We start from the raw sequence: 23,402 nt of genomic DNA on the forward strand, positions 1-23,402 counted from the left end.
TAGTTGATCAGCGCTTTCAAGATCTGACAGCACTAGACAGTGATTTTGATCTGTTCTCTTCATATTCAGTGAATATTTAAGAGATTCGTCCTGAGCTGCAGCAAGAAATTATTGACCTGCAGTGTGGCAGAGAACACAGAGACAAATTTCAGAACAAGAAAAACATTTTGGAATTCTACAGACACTTCCCTCGGGATAGATTTCCTCGTTTGCACAAACTGGCGGCTACAATAATATCAACGTTCGGTTCCACATATGTTTGTGAACAACTGTTCTCTGCAATGAAATGTAACAAGACGCGCCTGGGAAACGCATTGTCTGATCGAAATTTAAACTGCACGCTGCGCCTAAAATGCACAAGAACAATTACTCCGAACATAGACGCAATTGTAAAGGGCAAAAAGTACAAGAAAACCGAGAATCCCACACTTCAGTGACATCTTTTATTGTGTAACAGTTCACAAATTAATGCGAATGTAGAGGCATACACTAAGCTAATAAAATTATGTGGCACATGTACATTCTCCTTTATTTGTTTCATTTGTCGCAGTAATAATTCGTGAGTGATATCCCTGCAGGTGGCCGCGAATTTACATTGACTGGCGGCAGCTGTTGTGTGCCCCACATGACTCTCCCCACTCTCAGCTCTGGTCCGGTAGTGGGGGTAGCGTGCTCGCGCTGCTCCGTGCTCGCGCCTTGCTGCTCACAGCTTGCTCCGCGAGCACGTATGTTGTGAAGCCCTGCATTACACAGTCTGGTTGTGTGGTGTAGTGGATAGGATAATAGTTTCATATGCAGGAGGTTGTGGGCTCAAATCTTGTCAGATACAGTTCATTTTTTTTATTTTTAAGTCTCTATCGAAATGGCTTTGATCATTGTTTTTATTCAATTAATTGTTTTAACTGTAAACATTATTTATTCACCATATGAACTTTTTAATTTGTTTCATTTTCCTTTTATATAATTCTTTTCCCAATCATAATTTTTGTGAATATGAATTTATTATATTTATCTATTATAATATTCATTTATTTGAAAATTCCTGTCTTAACAGTTAAAAAAGAAAAGGCAACATAATCTATGTATGTTGACTGTGCGGTGATGTGAAAAATGTATTTTTCATTACCAGATGCAATTTATTTGCATGGTAACCGTCATAAAAGATTTAAGACATAAGCTAAATATCAATTGCACTATGGACAAAGAAAACAATTGAAGATTTAAATTAAAGAAGGGTTTATAAGTAAAACGAAATTCAAGCAAAATGTGAAATAGATATAATGAATGCAATAATGTGGATAAAAAGCAGGATGATAAAAGAAATTAAATCAAAATTAAGACATAAAATTAATTAGAAACACATGAACAGAGATTTCAAGTGGAAAAAGAATGATAGGAAGAGCAATGAGAGAGCAAATGAAGAAGTTGATATGATTAAAATTATGTAACAAAAGACTGGAAATAAATACATTTAAATGATTTAATTGAATAAAAATGATGGTTGGTCACTTCGATAAATATTTAAAAATAAAAAGTTACTGCACTTGACAAGGTTCGAACCCATAACCTCCTGCATGTGAAGCTATCATCCTATCCATTGTACCACACAACCTACATTGCGCAGCTTTTTTAATGCTATTGAGTGTCATACAAAGTTCCGAAATTTTTTTCATTAATTACTTGCAAACGAGGGTCCACCAGGGTGAATGGCTGCAGTGTGTGATACCTGGGATTTTAACCTACATAACCACATAGATGGCTTTAAAAAGTTTATCCCACCACTGAGAACCTTCTCCTAATTAGAGAGAAAGTGCCATACTATAGTTCCTAAGGTTTTGGCTTTAATCTCGATTCAATCCTAGGATTATTATCTCTCTTCATTTCTTTCTCTTCCTGCCATTTGTTAATGTGAAAAAGGCTGAGTTACCCTGTGGTTCAGAATCCACATTAAGTGGATAACTGGTAGAGTCAGTCAGTTCAAAGGTCAAAAGGAGGCAACGGCATACCCCTCTCTAAAAACACTATGCCTAGTAAAATGTTTTTGAACTAACCTTTGGATTAATGACCGCTTTACATTAGCTTTTGCTTTTCCCTGCATGTGGAGTGAAAGTTCGGGATCAGTTACATCCATTTCTATATACCTTCTGTAATTGTATATAAACATTTGTGTAGCCTACTTTAATAATAGTGCAGGCTGCAAAAATATTTGTAAGAACTTTACTTACTGGTGAGAACCTAATTGTTTGTCTTGTACTTGCCCCACTGTTTGTTCCAATAGTTGCACATAACAAAATACTGTTTTCAGATGGCTAATATATTAGCCAGTGACTATATACTCATACATGGCATTTTTACAGGGAAGTCTTGTTTATAAAGTAAGAGTTCAAATGTCTCAGACACCAGTAGGAACACTTTATGCCTGAATTCCCTGTTAAAGATCTGTGGTATATCTTTAAATTATCCTCAACAGGTAGATAATATATACAGACTATCTGATCATGTGTATTCAGACATCTCTTTGTGGGCACTGATGTGATATGTGTCCACCCTTTGCCTTTATGATGGCTTGATCTCTGCTAAGTATACTTTCACTGATATGTCTGAATGTCTGTCCACTTTTCCTCAAGAGCTGAAACACAGCTGATGTGATGCTGGTCACTGTGTGTAATAAGAGGGTAGGTTGAAAAGTTTTTGTAATGGTATAGAAAGAAATAACTTACCTCAGTGAAACACTTTTCTATTCTTAAATGTAGTCTCCCTGTACACTAATGGACTCAGGCCAGTGATATTCTGATGCCTTTATCGCATCTCACCTTCAAAATGCTCATCAACATTGTCTGCCAGTTCTTCATTTGAAGAGAATCTCCATTCATGTATTTTTCCATGGCAACAACACTGATGTGTGAGTGCTCATTATGTTGATGAAAGATGACTTTTGTGCTTGCCGAACCTGGCCTTATGTCGCATAGCTTTTGCTGTAGATGATCCAGGAGGTTAGAATAGTATTGCAACATAGTTCCAGAATGAAATTTTCACTCTGCTGCAGAGTGTGCGCTGATACAAAAGTTCCTGGCAGATTAAAACTGTACCGAGCGAGGTGGCGCAGTGGTTAGCACACTGGACTCGCATTCGGGAGGACGACGGTTCAATCCCGAGTCCAGCCATCCTGATTTAGGTTTTCCGTGATTTCCCTAAATCGCTCCAGGCAAGTGCCGGGATAGTTCCTCTGAAAGGGCACGGCCGACTTCCTTTCCTGTCCTTCCCTAATCCGATGAGACCGATGACCTTGCTGTTTGGTCTCTTCCCCCAAAAAAACCAACCAACTAGATTAAAACTGTGTGCTGGACTCGAAATCAGGACCTTTGCCCTTTGCGGGCAAGTGCTGGCTATCCAAGCATGACTCACAACCTGTCTTCACAGCGTCAATTCTGCCAGCAACATTATTGTTTGACCAGTGGAAAGATAATCTATCTACAGCATCCTTTTTGCATCCCAGAAAACTGACACTATGATCTTTCTGGTCTACCGAATTGTCTTTAATTTCTTTGGTGGTGGTCAGTTGACGTGTTTCCACTGCTTTGATTTTTTTGTCTCTGGAGTGTAGTATTGGACCCAAGTTTCATATGTGGTCACAGACCAGTGCAAAAAATCATGTTTGGTGCACTGCGAAGGGTTGAAGGTTGTTCATATTGCCATTCTGCTTGAATTTTTTCCCCCTCCCCCACACAGTTCACTACAGAGGGACATCCCCACCACAGGTATCTACCAACAGCACCAACACAGCACATGTTTGTTTATAAAAGATGATAAATTATTGCGCGGGAACCTCTGCGATTGCATCTGATGGTGATTTCGTGAACTTTTCAAACTACCCTCGTGTCTCATGAGTAGCATTTTATGATCTGCAGTACCAGTAATCTCTGCTCTTGGTAACGTAAGAATCCGGAGGCACCATGCACACTCCGTTTGAGTATTTGCTACCCTTCTTTCATTCACTACACTAAGAAGAGCTGAAAGGAACCCGTATATTCCATAGTGTAAATGACTAAGTATTAATACATTATAATTGTTAGTGAGAAAACAACATTATCATTTCTGTGCCTAAATCTTAATCAGAGAAATTTTATTTTTCATGACTAAGTTACAGGGAAAAGTATTATAATGTGTAATGTATTTGGGTGTCTATTTTATGATGCAGTTAATTGAAACAATGATCTCGCATTTTATTTTTGCAGGTGTCAAACCTGCATCTTTGCAGTTTCTTTCAAAGATTTAATTTTATTGTGGCTTACATGTCTCATTGTTATAAGTCATCAGATAGTGCAAATAAATAATTAAATGCCTTTACAGTACACATAATATGGTGTCTGCAATGAAGGCAGCCTTCTGACTCACCAATGTTATTCTTTTGGGTTTAGATTTGGGCTCTGGGCAGGCCAGTCCATTTCAGAAATTTCATTGTCTACAAACCATTGCCTCAAATATTCTACTTTATGACACAGTGCACTGTCATGCTGATACAGTCAGTCATTGTCTCTGAACTGTTTATCTGCTGTAGACAGTACATAATTCTGTAAAATGATGGTTCAGACGGCTCTAAGCACTATGCGACTTGACCTCAGATGTTATCAGTCCCCTAGACTTACAACTACTTAAACCCAACTAACCTAAGGACATCACACACATCCACGCCTGAGGCAGGATTCGAACCTGCGACCGTAACAGGCATGCGGTTCCAGACTGAAGCGCCTAGAACCGCACGGCCACAGCAGCCAGCCCTGTAAAATGAGTCCAAATCCTTCTGCATTTAGTGTTTTCGTAATTGCAGTGATGGGGCCACATCCTAACCACGGAAAACTCCATCTCCTCCATACTTCACTGTTGGCTCTACACATGACGGCAGGGTTTCGCCAAACCCAAATCACCCATGTGGTTCATCACTCCAAATAACTTGTTTCCAGCTATCGACTGTCCAGTGGCATCTCTTTACACCAACTCAAGTGTCACTTTGCATTGACTACAGAAATGTGTGGCTTATGAGGGCCTGCTTGACCATTGTACCCCATTCTTTTTAACTCCCTGTTAAGTCATTGTGGCTAGCAGGACTGCTGCTAGCTCTTTGGAGCTCATGAGGGATACCTGTTGCTGATTTAATATGACATTCTACAACCACCCTCTGCAATGTGTGATGGTCCCTTTTCATCAGTTCATGAGATTTGTCTTGTCTTGGTTTAGCTGTGGTTGTTCCTTTGTGTTTCCACTTCACAATCACAACAGTGAACTTGGGCAGCTTTAGACAGTTTTAAATATCTGTGATGGCTTTGTACGTTCTGTTGGCATCCATTGACAAGTCCACGTTCGAAGTCACTGAGCTCTCCTGATCAACCCATTTTGCTGTGACTGCATCTCTACTAACAACGCAGTACTCCTTGCCTCCTTTTATATTGATGGGCCTGCATCTTGTTACATGTAGTGTATGTATATTGTAGAGAAACGAAGTGAGGTTCTACTTTAATTTTATTTGTAACTGATTTTCCAACACATCAAAGGCACAAATAATGTTTTTCAACTTGAGATTCCATTTGCCTGCTTCTGTGCCCTACACCTCTCAACTTGAACTGTTACACCGACATCACTGAAGCTATTGTCAGATGTTTCTGTGTGAGAAATATGAGTGGTTAGCAGTTCCACAATGTTTTCATCCTTCAGCGATACCAGCACATACCTCAAGGTCTTGATCTTATTCCTTTATGACTTGAACTTGTCAAAGCTTTTGTTACCATTGGATGATTGATTATAAATATGCCCAGCTGCCAGAACATATCTGGAAAAATGGTTTGACGAGTGCTTTTGTAGGAGATTCAATTACCATAATAAAATTTTTTCAAAAGGAGTAAAAATTGATCCATATTTCAAAATTTTGTTTATTTTAAACAGACAAGTACAAATGGACCTGGTAGACATTCTTGTAGCAACTGTGTATTATAATTAATGGTGCCATCAATTGGAAGGTAAAGTAATTTGACCAAACTGAGTTATTAGAATATAAAATAGAACTGAACGGTGCATTGTATTCCAGCTGAAATGATAATTTTTTTTAAAAAGTGTGTTAATCTTTTTCCTGTTTCAAAACCTTTAGTTAATGTGCTTAATATATATTATTAATTATGAAATGCTGTTGGCAGGTGAGCACAGTACGATCAACAAGGTCAACAAGGTGCAACAATGCTAATGGTGATGGAGACGGAGAGTATGCTCATATAAATGATAATTGGTCAGAAACAGCCACGGTTGCATCTAAAATCTACAGTGACAATCCAAAAGAATCTGAATGCAAGAGTATGGATACAACTATAGTAAACACACTGGAACGTCTATGCGACCAGATAGATGCTTTGCGTTCAGCAGTTGAGTGCATGGAAGAAAGACTCACTAATGTTGAGGATCGGCTGCGTGATGTTGTGGATAAAATGAGTCCTACACATGAAACAAGTCTGAAGAAGGAAAATTCACGCAACAGTGTTGTCTTCCTCGATTAATTTTATGAGCTGATAAATTTACTTTATTTGCTTTCTGTACTGCACTTGGCTGTGTCACGTCATTTTTTTTGAGGTTATGTTAATTGTGTATGTTAATTTCACTTGAGTTTTTTTTTAACTTTCACTAATGTGATTTTATGAGAGAAACAGAACTGAATAATTTTTACTGTTCAGGGTGAAAACTTATTATAAAGGCAAGGGTTTTACTACTCCCTGTAATCATGTTTGGTTGTGTAATTATTATTATTTATTCATGAATTTTAAATATTCTTTCAAAGCCAAAGCTATTATTTTTAATTCCAGCAAAGCTGGAAATTTGATCTTAACAGAAACATTAAAGAGAACAAAAATGTCAGTCTTTGTTGTTACTTTTTCCTTGATGAGTCTTCTCTCATTGTAGATCAGACACTCATGTGGCCAATTACCCATATAGACCTCAAAGCATAACCTGTCTTTAAAGATAGGAGTTTCACATGTAATCTGTTTGTGATAATGGTAAACTTTGCCCAAGAAACTACATAAGCAGCAGAGAGGTGAGGGAATCTGACCAGCTGTCGGAAACAGGCACAAAGATTAACCAATGCAAAAATGGGCTGTAATTCTCAACTTTGGATCAGCTGAAATCTGTTTCACCTCCATGTTCTGCAAGCTAGTATTTTGCACATTATGCTATACCAGCAATTTGTGAAGTAATGAAGAAAAAATAATCCAGGAACTTCTGCAATAATTTAGGGTCTATGCGATGAGCAGTGTGAACCCACACTTGTTCAGTTTATGCATATGACTGTGACGGCTGGTAGACCTGTCCACGGCACAGTTAAACCACATGAGCGAATATTGTCCTAATTATAGTTAGGATATTGAATCTCTCTGTTTACCACAGCCACTTCCTGGCTTGTGCACATAAATTCTAAATAAAAGTATTGTTACTATGTAGTTTGAAGCTGTAAGAATAACATCCCGTAGTCTATCATTAAAAGTTTGAGTGAGCAAACAAGTGAGTTCCCTATATGTCTACGCAACTATATCACAAGGCACTTTTATAGGCTGTTTTATAAAGTTGAATTGCGCTTCTGTTGGATGCATTTCAACTATGTGGTGACACAGTGTGCAGATCTGTCTGGGCAGCATTTATTTTTAGATAAATGCATTAAAACTATACGGAATACAGAGGATGATTGTCATGTACTGAAACATAATGTTATAGAATAAATTACATTAATGTAGGAACAGAATTCAGCATTCATATATCTACTACAGATATAGAATCAAATGCATGTTTGTCTGCTATCTTCTCCTGAAACAGTGGATATATTCTGATCGGATTTTGAACACAACATAGTGCAATTTCTCTGCAGAATTTAAGGCTTATTCTTACACTGTGTTTCTGTTAAGGGGTAGAATTTTTCTTTGGAGGACTGTGCTGAGAAACAACAATTCTTGCTACACAAGGGTATTTAAAAAATAGCGTGGAATTCATACAATAGAACCTCGCTAATCTGACCTACGATTGCCTGACTCCCAGCTTACACCGATGATCCTGTTTTTGGTGTGTGTTTGCATACACAGGTCACTGCAATAGATGTCAGTTTTATTATGAAATAACTTGTTTCTAACTTGATCATTAAGCGTTACTGTGCATGCATTTGTTTTAAAAATTAGTGACAATGTTGTTCTTACATATTAAAGTGTGTAAAACTAAATTGTGGTACCAAGTAAAGGTAAACATACAACGCTGACAACAGAACGTTGAACCCAGTGATGTAAGTGAGTCGTTACAGCTGATGTTGACTGCACTGTGGAAGCAGAATTTAACTGCCAACCAAATAATTTACACTATAACTCTAAGAAACAATGAGCACGAGAAAGATGGCGACAATGAAGGCAACAAACCCGTCGCTCGAGTATCGCATACAAATGCTAAAAATATAACACATTAAGTATAGCACTTCATTATATTGAGCAAAGCTCTACGGCTACACCAATAGACATTTTATGGATTAAGAAATGGCGGAACATGCAGCAGAATCAAGGTTGTCATCTGCTAAGCAAAAGAAAATTACAGGCTTCTTGTGTTCTGCTAAAGAGCAGAACATTTTTTACCGTGTGGTTCCATGTGTTTTAAACAGTTACAGGCAAACCAGTTGCTTCAATGATTACTGTAATAAGGTATGTACAGGTGTTAAATTTTCACTCACAGTTACAATATCTTCTGTATGATACACACTTATTTCATACTACAGGCACTACTGTGGATTACATTTGTGTAAGATTTTTGAGTGTTCTAATATTTTCTATTCTTGGTCAATAAGAGTCCTTACCGTACCTTTTTTGTGTTTCGACCATGCTCCCAGTCCCTTAAACAGATTAGCAAGGTTACACTGTAATTTCACATGTAGTATTAGTTGGCTTTGCACGACTTTTTTATCATTGCGTTGGTAAGCATATCAGGTATGTATCTGTACAGTGTTAGGCACTTTGGATATTTAGTATTTTGTCAAAAAGTTACAAATGTTTTTGTAGTACCGACAGTTATTTATTTTGTATGAAAATAGATCTGCTATAAGACCAGAATAAAGTGCATCAAAGTTTAAGGAATGTGAAATATTGCTTTTGGTAGTCTGCTGTGAGTAAAAAAAAGTCATATAAGCATTTCAGAGAAGGCCGAAGACACTGAAGAAACTGTGCAAAAAATGTAAGAAATGACTATGAAAGGTAGCTGAATCACAGTTGAAGAAGTAGCTGATGATTTTGGCATATCAAGTTGGCCCATGTTGTGACATTGTTTTAGGTAAATTTGTTCCAAAATTGTCGAATTCTGAACAAAAGCAGGGGCAAGTATAAGTTGCTCAGGAATTACAAGGTGAAGTCAGCAATGGTATGACATGTTTCAGTATTCCTATTACAGGGGATGAAACTTGAGTTGATGGATATGATGATGACTCTAGGGCTTAGTCGTCCTAGTGGAAGCGTTCTGGATAGTCATGACCAAAAGTCGCTCAGAGTGGTCAGATATGAAGGTTATGTCAGTGTTCTTAGATTTAAACGTTATAGTGACCCATGAATTCTTGCTAGCAGGTGAAATGAACAATGAGTAATACTTAGAAATTAAATGCAGGTTGCATGAAGCAATCCAGGGAAAAAACAGCTTGGATTTGTGGTGAAGCAACTCATGGTCTTCGTTCTGCGATAACACACCTTCTTGCACTTCATTGCCTGTTTGTGAATTTCTTGCTAAAAATAATACTGTAATGATGCCCTAGCCTCCATGTAAGCTCCATGTGACTATTTTTCAAAATATAAAGGATAATGTTTGTGAAGGATAGATGAGAGATCTAAAAGCTGTCCCAGAGATAAATTTCCAGAAGGCTTTCGGGAACTGGAAAAAGTGCTGGCAGAAGTGTGTAAAATGTAATGGTCTGACATTTTCTAAGAGTAACGTTGTCCGCCCAAGCTTCATCAAGATAAAAAACTTTCTGCTTTGATCACTTAATTACCTTGTTTGAGTGAATTATTTGCACCACCAGTCAATTACGTCGATTCCCTCTACCTGAAGCTTTCCTTTATTCACATATTTTTCCAGATGAATCCGACTTCACACAGTGGTCTGGGCAAAACATCTTTCTGCCATTAAAAATTATTTTTTTATTGTTTTGTTTTACACTATGTTTAAGTTATGTAAAAGTCCTCCATTTTTGTGAATGTACTATTTTTGTAAATCTGTCTATGATGATGGGTTTCCTCCCTAAATTCTTTTAGTGCTCTTAATTGGTGATTCCAGTAAACCATGTGGTTTATTTTCTAATATGCCCTGTTGTAAAGCTGACTTTTGTATAAATTATCCTCTGTTTGGGGCTGGCAACATTAGCCACACGTCATTTTTTTTGTCGACTTTTTAATACAAGCTGTAATTACATTATAGATGACTGTATGCTCTTGACTCTGCAAAAAACCCTCTTCTTTGTATTGTGCACATTTTGGTGGGATGTAGTACACTTATCCATCACTTCGGAATTATTAATTATATCCCAAAATATACAAACGGAATTGACTGATTCTGGTAACTAAAATCACATGAACAGAATTGACATAAATCACCACATGCTGCACAATACTGCTGGACAGGAAACAGGCAACTATTTTGGGTGCACCTGGAGGGCAGTTGCAGGGCTGTTCCAGAAAACCACTCCGCGTGCCCCTTGCCAGAGACAGTGAGTCCTGTTAGTTCCAGTGAAAATCAGACCGAAAATGACTTCGTGATAGATGCTGTATATCGTGAGAGAAACATCAAGCTACTTATTGACACAGGAACACAGACATCAATGTGGTGTTGCATAGATAATGGGGTAAATTGAAACCGCCACTATTAAAAGTGCGAGGTTTAAACGGAGGAAAGCTACGTAACTATGGAGAAGTTGACATAGTAGAATTAATTCTTGGCCAAGGCCAAAATGAAGGTGAAAATAAAGATAAATACACAGCAAGGGTGCAAGTAGTTTCAAATAACAAAACGCGTTATCACGGTGTACTTGGATTTGATTTCTTGTCCGCTAACGAGGCAGAGATATTTCTCACAGAAAGAAAGATCAGACTAGGCCCTGGTAACTACAACCTAGGAAATCGTTCTTCAGATCGTACTCAAAGGAGCAGCAATACTGACATCATGGGAATGGACCGCCCATACAATGCATTAGTTCAAACCGTCCAAGTTGATGTTCAAATTGATCAGCCTCAGCACATTCCCAAGGGGGCAGGAAAGACAATATACATTGAAGTTAAGTCACTCCGATGCAAGGAAGGAACTTTGTTATTAATTAAGCAGTCCGAGAAAAGTGAGTTATTGGATGCAATGCATTGTTATGTTGCTAGAAGTGTAGGTGTCGCTACAATGGTGAGACAGAATGTCGCAAAAGTCCTGGTTACAATAATGAATATGAGCAATGAGGATGTTGTTTTGCCATGAGGAACGAAAGTTGCTGAAGTGTCGAGCGTAAGTAAAAATGACGTAATACAGATTCCAGATGAGGTAACAAATGTTGCAGTTATAAAAACAGATTTTTGTAACAGTACCGCAAAATTGCAACGAGGAGACGAAGTTAATAATGAACCAAAGCGCAAGATTTGGGAAAAGATAGAACATTTTACAGTTGATGAACAGTAGATTTTAGCACCTGTTTTGCTGGAGTATGCAGATTTATTCCGAGAACGTGCAAATTTACCTGTTACTCATTTAGTTCAGCATCGTATTCATACAGGGAATGCTGCCCCAATCACACAGAAACCTTACCAAATACCATTTAGTCAGAGAGAGTTGGTAGAAGACATGGTTAAAGAACAATTAGAAGCCGGAATTATAAAACCAAGAGATGCTTCAGATCCACCATGGTGTTCGCATGTTGTAATTGTAAAGAAGAAATCAATTTCAGGAGACCCACAGTTCCGTTTTTGTGTTGATTACTGATCTTTGAATGCTGTGACCACATCCGACATTTACCCTTTATTTACCAAATTTAGTGGAAACCTTGGATTACTTGGGGCAGATGTTGAATTTTTTCAGTATGTGATTTAACAAGTGGTTAGCATCAGTTAACAGTGCATCCAGGTGATCAAGCAAAAACTTCATTTGTAACAGCAACAGGAGTATACAAGTATCTTCATATGCCGTTTGGACTTTGTGATGCTCCAGCTACATTTCAACGCCTGATGGATTCAGTTGTACGAGGGCTCACCCCATCACAAGCACTTGTTTACCTTGATGATGTAATAAATTTTGGTGAAAACATGAAGCAGCATACTGAGAGACTACAAGCTGTTTTTGAGCATATAAGAAGTGCAAATCTGTCTCTATCAATAGATAAATGTCATTTTGCACAGAGTAAAGTTAACTACCTTGGTCGTGTTACAACCAGTGAAGGTGTTTGACCTGATCCAAAATTAATTAAAAATGTAAAGAATTTTCCTGAACCACAGAATTTGAAAGAACTACAGTCATTCTTGGGATTGTCAAATCTCTACAGACGATTTATAGCTGGTTATGCGAATACAGCACGTCCAATGACACAGCTACTGAAGAAAGGAGCCACATTTAATTGGTCAACAGAATGCAAAAAGGCAATGGAAGAGCTTAAAACTGCTCTAACCACAGCCCCAGTGTTAGCCTATCCGGATTTCAGTAAACCTTTTATTCTTTCAACCGATGCATCCAATTTTGCCATAGGTGCAATCTTGTCTCAAGAAGTTGATGGTCATGAACATCCAATCTCATTTGCTTCCAGACAATTAAACAAAGCAGAATGTAACTATACTACTACTGAGAAGGAGCTTTGTGCTTTGGTTTTTGGTATAACACATAACAGATGTTTCTTAACAGGAAGAGAATTTACAGTTATTACAGATTATACCACACTTAAATGGTTATTGAGCTTAAAGGATCCAAGTTCCAGATTAACAAGACGGGCATTAAGACAGAGAGTACCAATTTAAGGTTATTCACCGACCTGGTAAACAATATGTGAATGCTGATGCAATGAGTTGAAAAGTCAATGTTTGTTTGTGTTACAATGAGTTGAGAAGAAGAGTTAAAGGCAGCTCAGGAAGAAGATCCACAATGCAAATTATGGAAAAATGATCAACATTTTGTCGAAATAGGTGGATTATTGTACAAAATCACTAGTAAAGGAAACAACTGCCTAGTTATTCCAGAAAGCATGAAAGAGCAAATCATGAAGAGAGCAACACGATTCTTTATTATCAGGACATTCCGGTAAATAAGCAACAAACATTAAAATAGCTCAAATGTTTTGGTGGCCGAATCACAAAGCTGACATTTTCGAGTTTGTTTCACAATGTGATTCCTGTAACAGATGGAACAATGTAGGAAAAAGTAGAGTGCCATTGCAAGAACTGCCAGAAACAAGTGAACCACTTGAACGAGTAGGACTAGATGTCGTAGGACTGTTGCCTAAGACTAAAGATGGAAACAAATACAGGCTGACAATGTTAAATCATTTCTCTAGATACCTTCTCGTGATACCAATACCTGATCAGAGCACTGCGACTATAGCTAAAGTTTTTGCAAAAGAATGGATTCTTAAGTTTGGATCACCATTAAGCATAATTAGTGATCAGGGAACGGATTTTATATGTGAATTACTTAAACAGACTTGTAAGCTCATGCAAATAACTCAGTTAAGGACTACACCAGCACACCCTGAAGGAAATGGAAGAGTTGACTGAGTCCACAGAACAATTATTAAAATGGTTAGCCATTGTGTGAGCAGCAAACACGGCAATTGGGATGTCTGTTTACAGTACTTGGTAAATTGTTACAATGCCAAAATGCACAGCTCAACTGGCCTAAGTCCATATGAGATCGTCTACAGAAGAAGAATGCATTCAACCTTGGCCTTTGCACGATTGACTGCCGGAATCAGCAATGAACACGTAAGTGTTCTAGCACGCAAGCTAAAGGAAGCATGGAGGGGAGTGAAACAGCGGAATCATCAATCCTTTCTTCAGCAAGCAAGACAACACGACCACCAAGCAGCAGTGCCACAGTATCAAGTTGGAGATCTTGTGTATCTGAGCAACTTGGTGTTAAAGAAGAGTCAAGTCAAAAAGTTTAAGAAGTTTTGGAAAGGACCATATCCAATCTTGGAGGTGTTGTCGCCAGTCACTCTTAAGCTCCAACTGCCCTTTCATTTGATTGTTATTCATGTCAACCGTGTAAAGCCATTTCTGGGTAGATTTCCTGTAGTATTGCAAGACAACGAGGACCGACCGAGAGGAAGACCTGCTGTTCTCAAACCCAGGAAGTGAGAATTGTGAGGTCGCAGTCCAGACTTCGGGGCAGAGGCATCATCACGTTCCAAGCGATCCTGTTCCAGACACCCCTACCATCTGCGTAAATGTGTGTAGAGTGTGAGAGTGTAATGCGTGTGTGTATTCCAGCCATTTGCTTATGTGAATATGTTGTGAAAATTAGTATTGAAGCTATTGCACGAGTGCACAAGTGAAACTAAACCTTTTATTCCACAGGTTACCCTAAGAAAGTAATTTATTTTATGTTCATTGTTAACTCTAGTATTTAAAACTAATCAACCATGTTCATTTTTCAAAAAAATGGTTCAAATGGCTCTGAGCACTATGGGACTTCTGATGTCATCACTCCCCTGTTCATTTTTATTGTAATGCTTGCTATGATAGCATATTCTGCTATGCTGTACCACAGAGTACAAGTGTTTTGTTTGAACCATGATCAGACATGGTAGTTTCAACAAGTAATACAAAACTTTTCCTCAAGTACAATCTGAGTGAAATTCAGCAACAGTTCAATTCTGTAAAGAAGCAAATTGACCTAATTTGTTCTGTTAAGGGTAATGATACAATTTTGGAAATGGGTACATCTTGGTATAGTAACTGGATCACAGCCAAAATGCAGGTAGAGTCTACATTTGCTAATTATGAACAAGAGATTTACTCTTTTTTTAAAGCTTTTGCCACGTAAAACTTTAATTAGGCATAAACGAGCCTGGTTTGATTTTGGAGGGAGTATCCTTCAAACTGTATTTGGTACTTTAACTAGTCTAGATCCACTGGAAGTTAAAGGCAAAATATTAGCTCTTGAACAACAGTCCAGTACAGATTCAACCAACCTTTCTAATGAAATTATCGTATTAAAGAGTATGCAAAGAACTATTACTAACCACACAGTTTTCATTGAACAGATTGTAAAGCAATTTATCTCACATTTCCATGTACTTCATAAAGAAACGAATGCAAATATCCAAGAACTATTCCAAGTATTAAATGCCGTGAGTGCACACTTAGATTTAAACACTCTTTTGTTAAGGATTACTGATAGTTTATCAAATGCTAGAATTGATGCCCTTAACTTAAAAACAGCCTTAGAAAGTAGTTCAAATGATTGTCTGAGCACTGTACTACTACATCCAGAACAATTTTTACAGATCCTACTACCAATTGAACGAAAGCTAGATGCAACATATACCACGATTTACCCTGTTAACTCTTACAATTTATATGCTTACGTAAGTTAACCACCACACACTCCTTAATGACTGAAGATGAATTCACTGTTGTTTCTATTCCCATTGCTAGACCAAAGCATAATTTTGAAATGTATAAAATTTATACGTACCCTGTGAAATGGAGACACGCAGGTATTCATGTAAAGTATGTACTGAATGATTATCTGCTGATAAGCAAGGATCGAAGATTTTTGTGTCCCTAAATAAAAATGATTTGTGTATGTGTAATGTAATCATAAGTTAATTTGCCCTGAATTGGCAGTATTCTTAGACTGTAGAGTGTACAGCTGTGAGAAAGAATTGTTTATGAATCATCGCCCAAGAGGTGATTGCCCTAGAATTTTAAGGCATCTTTATCATCCATTTCTTAAATGATGTTCTGAATGTATAATTTTCTCATTTAACTCCACCCCTGATGTCACATTTACATGTAAAAACTATGATACACCTGAGCTACCCTTTACACTAAAATTGAACAATAGTGGATTAATCTTGAAGGCCACACATTGTGATTTATCATGTGAACTATTTGACATGCCTAGTGTGTTGCCAACTAACTAGAATGTTATCTGTCTATTACAATGATTCATACATACTAACATATGGAAAGCATTCCTTATCAAGTTTTTTCTGAAGACAATAATTTGATTAATGACATCCATGAAAATTTAATCTCTTCAAATAACGAGTTAAATTTCATTGAAGCAGCAAATAGAATTAAGTCCTTCGATTCATCTAGTAATGTTAATGCATACTTGTTTTTATTGCTTTTATTAATTTGTCTTTTGTCAACAGCATTTGTAATGTATGAAACTGTCATCTTTAAGGCACGCTTCTCTGTACCAAACGTTACTGTGTCTGCAAATTAAATACATGTTGCAATGCCTTCTGATGCCACAAATGGCGAAATAGATTTATAACGCCCAGGCGGTCATTTTGAGCCACCTATGGTTGCTCTTTTTCTCTGGGGAGAGTGATGTAAGGGTCTACGGGTTGCACGCAGCTGTGAAGTACGTTAACATGCGCTCACCAGCCTACCTGTCTGGAATGCTGACGATTCGCTTGGTCAGTAGACGCGCGTCCGGCTGCACTGCGATGGGGAGTACGCCACTGGCCACCACCTGCAGCCGGCAGTATTAACTAGCGCGGCCTCGGGCGCGAATGTCTCTTTTTCTTAGCTCACCATGGCGTCTTTTGATAAGACTGTAATTAGCTGGTGTTAGGATGTCAGACACATTGACGATGGGTGTGCATAGCGTGCGTGTTTTATAATCTGCCTTTGTTAATAAAACTGTTTAAACTTACTTCTTGTGTTTGCGTATTGCTGTACCTCAAGGACCCACCGCTTACAAATCCTGACAAAATATTTGTGTAATCATCATCCGGGGCAACAACACAGACTAATCCCCTTACAATATTTAAAATCTTTCCAATTTTTGTTTTTCAATCCTGCCTGCCTTACCTTTTGTACTTATTGCAGTAACATTATTGCTTAGTTCTTCCTTTGTTTGTAGTTTTGTGTGTGTTGAGTAACATGAGCTGCAATTGAATTAACAGCTGGAACTGGAATTTAGATCCTCGCTAAAGGAGGCACTTTTAAAATGACAGTTATTCTAGGATAGTTGCTTTGCTTGCTCTGTATTACATTTTCTGTCTGAAATATACTTTCCTTTGCAACATTCAATAAGGGCAATCAGTTAAGGCACAGAATAAAATAATCATGTGTAGTCTTGGCACAACAAAGGTGCCAAACCTCACAACATACATATAGTGTGGACAAAAAGTAATGAGGGCCTGTGTTCTGGATCACCCGTAATGGTAAAGATACAGTGAATCAAGTAATATATTTCTTTAGCTGTAGTTAGATTGCATCATCTAAGAACATGCTTTAGCATTATATCTGTAAGGAGAGGGGCTGAAGCCAGAAAAAAAAGTTGGTTTGTATATTGGTGCAGTAGGGAGACATTACCGTGTGCCAAACAAAGATGTAAGTACGTGGTTCAAAACTGAAAGCAAAGCACGACGGAGGAGAGTTGTTTAGGGCGCTCATCTAAACTGCACATGAAGGAGTAGGCGTGTATCAGTACTGTTATATATTAGTGAAGAGGTGACTTAAAGACATTTTCTGCAGGGAGATAGATCCTCAGAAAAGGGTTGTTGTCTTGTAGTGAGATTCATTAGACAGAGCACTGTCAAGCTGCCTATGCTTTTTGTTATTACTCTTAAGAAATGATGCAAAACGAGTGCTGCAGCTGCAAATGTGCATAGGTACTAATTCACTGTACTGATTAAAATGTCTTAACCTTCAATTTTAAATCATCTTAGAGTGAGGACAGTTAAGTGAAAGATTACAATAAAGGTAATGGATTACAGTGAACAGTAAAATATGTATATCAATAGCATAATGCTTCAAAATAGGAACAGGGAGAGACACTGATCAAGAATAGGTACACGTGAAATGAAGTTAGTAGTACACACATTGTCACATGGAGTCATAGTAACTTTAACATTATGGAGTTGGTATTTTAAATAAAACAAAATCAATGAGCTTAATTTTGAACATACGTTCATTTTGTATTCTTTTGCTACAAATATATTACAGTGATAAATAAGTCATTTCTTTACATCAGGAATAACATACAGTATCTACTTAGACAAATATACTGATATAAAAGGTATTCAGTACAAATTAATAAATAAGATGGAAAACTGTCAGTGTAGGTTGTTACCTGCTACACCATCTAAATATCAAAGCCATATGACAAGATATTACATATATATTTCATGGAAATATTAAGATAATTTTTGTTGTGTAACTTTGACATTAACAGTTCATAGTGAAACCCATTTATTGCTGGCAACAGTAACAAAATAGTAATTTCATGGAGTCTCTGTTTTTTATATTCTATGAATCTGGGACAATGCAAGTCAAACAAGACAGTCTTTCAAGAATGAAAAGTAAACAGTCAATTTTTCTTGTACATACAGCACATTTTACATTACTGTTTTGGAACATGTTAAAAGATTAAATTTAGCACACAGCTAATAAAACATAGAATGTATCAAACCTGGAATGCTATTTCAGAATGCAGTAGTATAAGCATACTCTTACATCTCAGAAGATTACAGAAATGGGATCTTTATCACCAAGAGTGATATTTAGCCCTTTTATGATATTTAAATGCATGTTCTGGTAAAGTGTAATTTTTCCACTCCCTTCTGTTGTAAATATACATCACTATCATTTAATACTTAGTTGTTAACATAATGCTGATGCCTCACTTACATACTAACAGTCCTTATTTTATTTTTAGTAATATTTTCTACATTTTACTGTAAAGACTTTGCACTTAATGTCTTACAGCAGGGCTGTTTAAAAGGGAGAGTGCTTCATATGTGAAATAATTTACACCCTAAACTGAAAAATAGTTCAAACAAATGAATATTAGTTTAAAAATTGCTAACATTTTCAAAATTGCAAACTTTTTAAATAATGAAACAAACTTTGAATATCCACACAGTTTCAAATAAGTTATCACATGTCACTGTGGTAACATTATGTTCAAAGACAATATGTTGTCATCACGTCAAGCTGTAACACTGCTGTGTGAATATGCAATTAAAAGACTAGAAGAAATTAAAAATTTCTGTATCCTACAGTGACATACTAAATTTTACAAGTATAAAATATTTCCCAATAAGTTCAGAGGAAGTCCATCATCTCCCTCAAATACAGCTGGTGCTTCAATGCTTCTCAAATCACAAGTCTTGACAGTATAATAAGCAAGTCACATACTATTGTTTTTTGGGTATGTACAGGCTTTGGAAAACCACAAAAATTGATGCTTTCTTACATTTTAATATACAGTTTCAATTTAACATTTACTCTCATAATACACTTATATAAAAGACAGTGCAAAGTATAAAAATGCCCTTTTTAATTAGAGCACATGATATAAAAACTGCCAACTATTTCACTATATGCCTGAAATAAATCATTAGTTACTCAACAGCTTTCTTCCACAAAAGCCACACAATACGTGGATCTGTAGAAATTTGGTCATCATCTGCACATTGTAAATCTGATCATTTACCCTGTAATGTATGTTTGTAACTATAGTCAAATTTTAAGAATACTATTTAGCACACTTCAACCTGACCAGCACACAGGGAGTACTTAGTGGCATCTGCAGAGAATTGAAAATCTGGTTTAGTCTTATTAGCATCAACACACATTACACACATTCTTATGGAACAAATGGTAATGGCAGTGTTCATTTGATATCCATAGTGAAAATTTACTCTGTCATTACTTTGTGTACAAATATATTTTTGCATGATTCTACTGCTCCATTAAGTGAATAGTTATATGTGAAACATGCTTCACAATTTCAGTACATGTCAGTGGTTTGTGCTACATGGAATTAAGATCTGTATCCAATGAATGAAAGGTCTACAACCTCTACTCAAAAACATCAAGAATTATAAACACACATATCCCTACTTTATATGAGGGCATTTCTTCCAAATACAACTTTATAGCCTGGGATGACCACTTGCAAATACTGACAAATAAAACATATATTCCTATTCACATTTTAAAAATGTGTGTGTGAATGACAATGTTGTATTTTTTTTTTATTTGTGCTGGTAATTTTTTTTTGTACAACCAAAATTTCCAGGTAGTTTTAGTTTACTACAATTTCTCAGAAACCATGAAGTGTGTCATTGGATGGTTATGCATTTTATTCCTACATTCCAAAACGCTAGAGAAGGAAAAAATATCTTCTGCCAATAGTGGTAGTAGTAGTATTTGATAATCTAATTACATATTCCCAGACATTTTATCCAGGAAAGTCATGTGCATCCCTCAGATCATTGTGACAGATACAATTTATCTGATATAAAAGTTCTTACATTTGGTGTATACTTCACAATACAAATAATTTGAATATGCTAATCAGCCAAGTAGCAATATTGCATAAACACATAAATACCTTTGCTTAAGAATCATTAAGTTAATATTAAGGGAAATTTATATCCCCCAGTACACCAGATTAAAATAGTTGGTGACTAGTATTCCCATTTGGTTGCATTCTCGTAGTCTGATTCCCCAAGACGAAATGCTCCGTTTTTGCCAGCAACAAGGTATTCACCACTAGTGCTTTTTATACAAACATGTGTTGGATCACGGAGTTCAATGAAGAAACCTTCTGGTGCATCTGAATCAGCAGTTACAGATTCACCATCTACATGCCAGTATTTTCCATTCTGACCTGAAACACAATTTCATCAAATGTTACTTATTGTTTTATTGGGTCTGGAATGGCATATTTGTCATTGCCTTCCTACTGGGAAAAAATCAATACTAAATAATTTACACAATCATATTCCTCAGTGAAGGTATGATCCAATGAATGCAGTCATATTGCAAGTTGTGTATTATAGAGAATGATTACCTTTAAAGAAAACAACACCCTTTTCACTTCGTTCAACCAGTATAGTCTCATATGAAGCTTTGTTGCATTCTAGTTTTGGAGAAGAGTTGCTTTTGTAGCCAACAAAACCTTGCTCACATTTCAAGACAAGTATCGGCCTGTAAGAAAAACCAAAATTAATTCTAACTCTTATCACAGAAGGCACAGATTTTCTTTGTGGAGAGTTTGCCAACTTATGTGGCAGTTAATGAGCTACGGTACCACCACAGAAACCAGAGCAACTAGTATCTGTTGTCGGTTAATTCACACATAATCAAATATTTCCCATTTATAGTTTCCAAGACATAAAAATACTTTATTTAGAAAAACTGTTATACCAGAATTAGCACGTAACAGATTTTCACTTTACTGCTCTGAGGAAATATGAAATGGGCAGTTGCAAGTAAGAGTAATGACACTGCAGTAATTGTCAAGATATTTAATGTTCAGCCCAGCTTCACTGGTATGCAGATATACTACAGTTTTTACTTCACTGCCCCTAAGTGTAGCAGTATTAAACAAAGTATCTTAAGAGCACCCTAAATCTTTTCCTAGAAAATGCAGTGGGCGTCCAACAGTTTTCTGTCAATAGGACATCAACCAAACCCACATTACCATGAACAGTAGGCTCTCGAATACCACCTCCTTAGTTAATATCATATTACTACTACTACTACTACTACTAGATAATAGTGAGGGTTAATTTACTTTAAATACAGTACTTCTCCAAAGCTTCAGCAAGCAGGCACTGGCTAAAATTCTGTGTGGCCTTTCAGAACATTTTGTGCTTCTAACACATCTGGAGCACAATTATGGAATACATACTGTATTGTTAATACTGAATAAATTACAGCAACGACTCTTCAGTACATGATACTTAGAAGCTCCCTTCCAGCACTCACGAACACACACAGAGTAGCTCTGTTGACAGTCTTACGTTTTTTATTTCTTCAGTTGCGCATCAGACATCCAAAGTGTGCCCATTTTTAAATTGTTGTTTTGTGCAGTCCTTTGAGTTTTAATTAAACAATCCAAAATGACTTATGAACAAAGAAAAACCTGGAGAGACTATGGATCAGAAACTATGTGCTGTAATGTGACTGGATTCTGGGGTAGCAGCAAAAACTGTTGCTTTGGAGTTAGGAATAGGGAAAAGTACTGCTGGAGACTGGAAGAAAAATCAGATGGAAATTGAAAACTGCTATGCTTCTCATGCTAGTGAAAGTAGAAGTAAAGAAAGGCAATGTTGAAAGGGAAGCATAAAGAAGTTGAGGAACTTATTTTTCTGGCACGACCATTTAAGAGGAAAAGGTTTGCCTATAACTGCGCCAATATTGAAGCAAAATGTATAGCAGTTTCAATGGGAAATAGAAGAAGATTCAGAATTTACTGCCAGTGATGGATGGTTGGATTGGTGGAGAAATTATTCAGTTTTCACCAGATTACCATTAGCGGAGAGGCTTTATCTGCTGACACAATGTGGCATTGTTTAAAGACACTCTTTTGAAGTTAATTGATGAGAAAGGAATTTCTGGTGAACAGTTCTACAATTGCGATGACAGTGGTTTAAATTGGAAGGTGCTTCCTACAAAGGACGCTCGCTTCAAAAAAACGAAGCTGCAGCACCCAGATACAAGAAAAGTAAGGTACAAGTTACCATATTGGCTTCCGATAATGCAACTGGCAACCACAAGCTTATGCTTACAGTATTAGGGAAATCACAGAAACCTAGAGCTTTCAAAAACCCCTAAAAAATCAGGAATCATTCCACAACATTACATTCATCAAAAGCATAGATGAATTCAGAAATCTTTAAAACCTGACTCGAAAATGAACTCATACCAGCTGTAGATAAATATCAGCAAGACCTCCACAACCTACCATTGACTAACTCAAAGATGGAGATACCAAAACATTATTTTTACCACCAAATGTGACTGCTCTTTGTCAGCAATTGACCAGGGCACCCTTGAAATGCTAAAGTAGTAGTATTAGTGCCATCTTTCCAGTTCACTGGTATCAGCAATTGACAACAATGAAGACTGTGTAACCACTCTGAAGAGGATTGACTTGCTAGATGTCAACGTGGTTAGCCGAAGCTTGGGAATAGATTCTGAACCACTTATAGGGTCTTCAAAAATTCTGTTAGTCCATGGAAGTGGACATTTTAATATTGGAACTGAAATGATGATCTCTGCACCAACATCCTCACTGCCCAGTAAATTTTTGAGGAACAAGACCAGGACGTCACAGAATAGATGGCAAATGTTGAAGTTGGTGACCTAAGTGGCAACAATATTATGGAAATGGTGATGCAGGGGAAGTAACCAAGAGGA

General features: G+C 37.0%; 2 protein-coding genes across 2 annotated transcripts in view; one reads left to right on the top strand and one right to left on the bottom strand.

Moving 5' to 3' along the window:
* LOC126236254 (POC1 centriolar protein homolog A-like) overlaps nt 1-6,894 on the top strand; it is a 119,235-nt gene extending 112,341 nt beyond the window's left edge. Inside the window, exon 6 of the mRNA XM_049945405.1 lies at nt 6,186-6,894. Within this exon, the coding sequence (XP_049801362.1) occupies nt 6,186-6,539 (354 nt within the window). The 3' untranslated portion in view covers nt 6,540-6,894. The remainder of the gene's footprint in view (nt 1-6,185) is intronic.
* Nucleotides 6,895-18,138: 11,244 nt separating this feature from the next.
* Nucleotides 18,139-23,402, bottom strand: part of LOC126236253 (protein singed) — a 374,185-nt gene continuing 368,921 nt past the window's right edge. The window contains exons 7-8 of the mRNA XM_049945404.1: nt 21,049-21,185; nt 18,139-20,865 (exon numbers count right to left, since the gene is read on the bottom strand). Coding sequence (XP_049801361.1) covers nt 20,663-20,865; nt 21,049-21,185 — 340 coding nt within the window. The 3' untranslated portion in view covers nt 18,139-20,662. The remainder of the gene's footprint in view (nt 20,866-21,048; nt 21,186-23,402) is intronic.

The sequence above is a fragment of the Schistocerca nitens genome, chromosome 2, assembly GCF_023898315.1.
Source record: "Schistocerca nitens isolate TAMUIC-IGC-003100 chromosome 2, iqSchNite1.1, whole genome shotgun sequence".
Classification (NCBI taxonomy): domain Eukaryota; kingdom Metazoa; phylum Arthropoda; class Insecta; order Orthoptera; family Acrididae; genus Schistocerca; species Schistocerca nitens.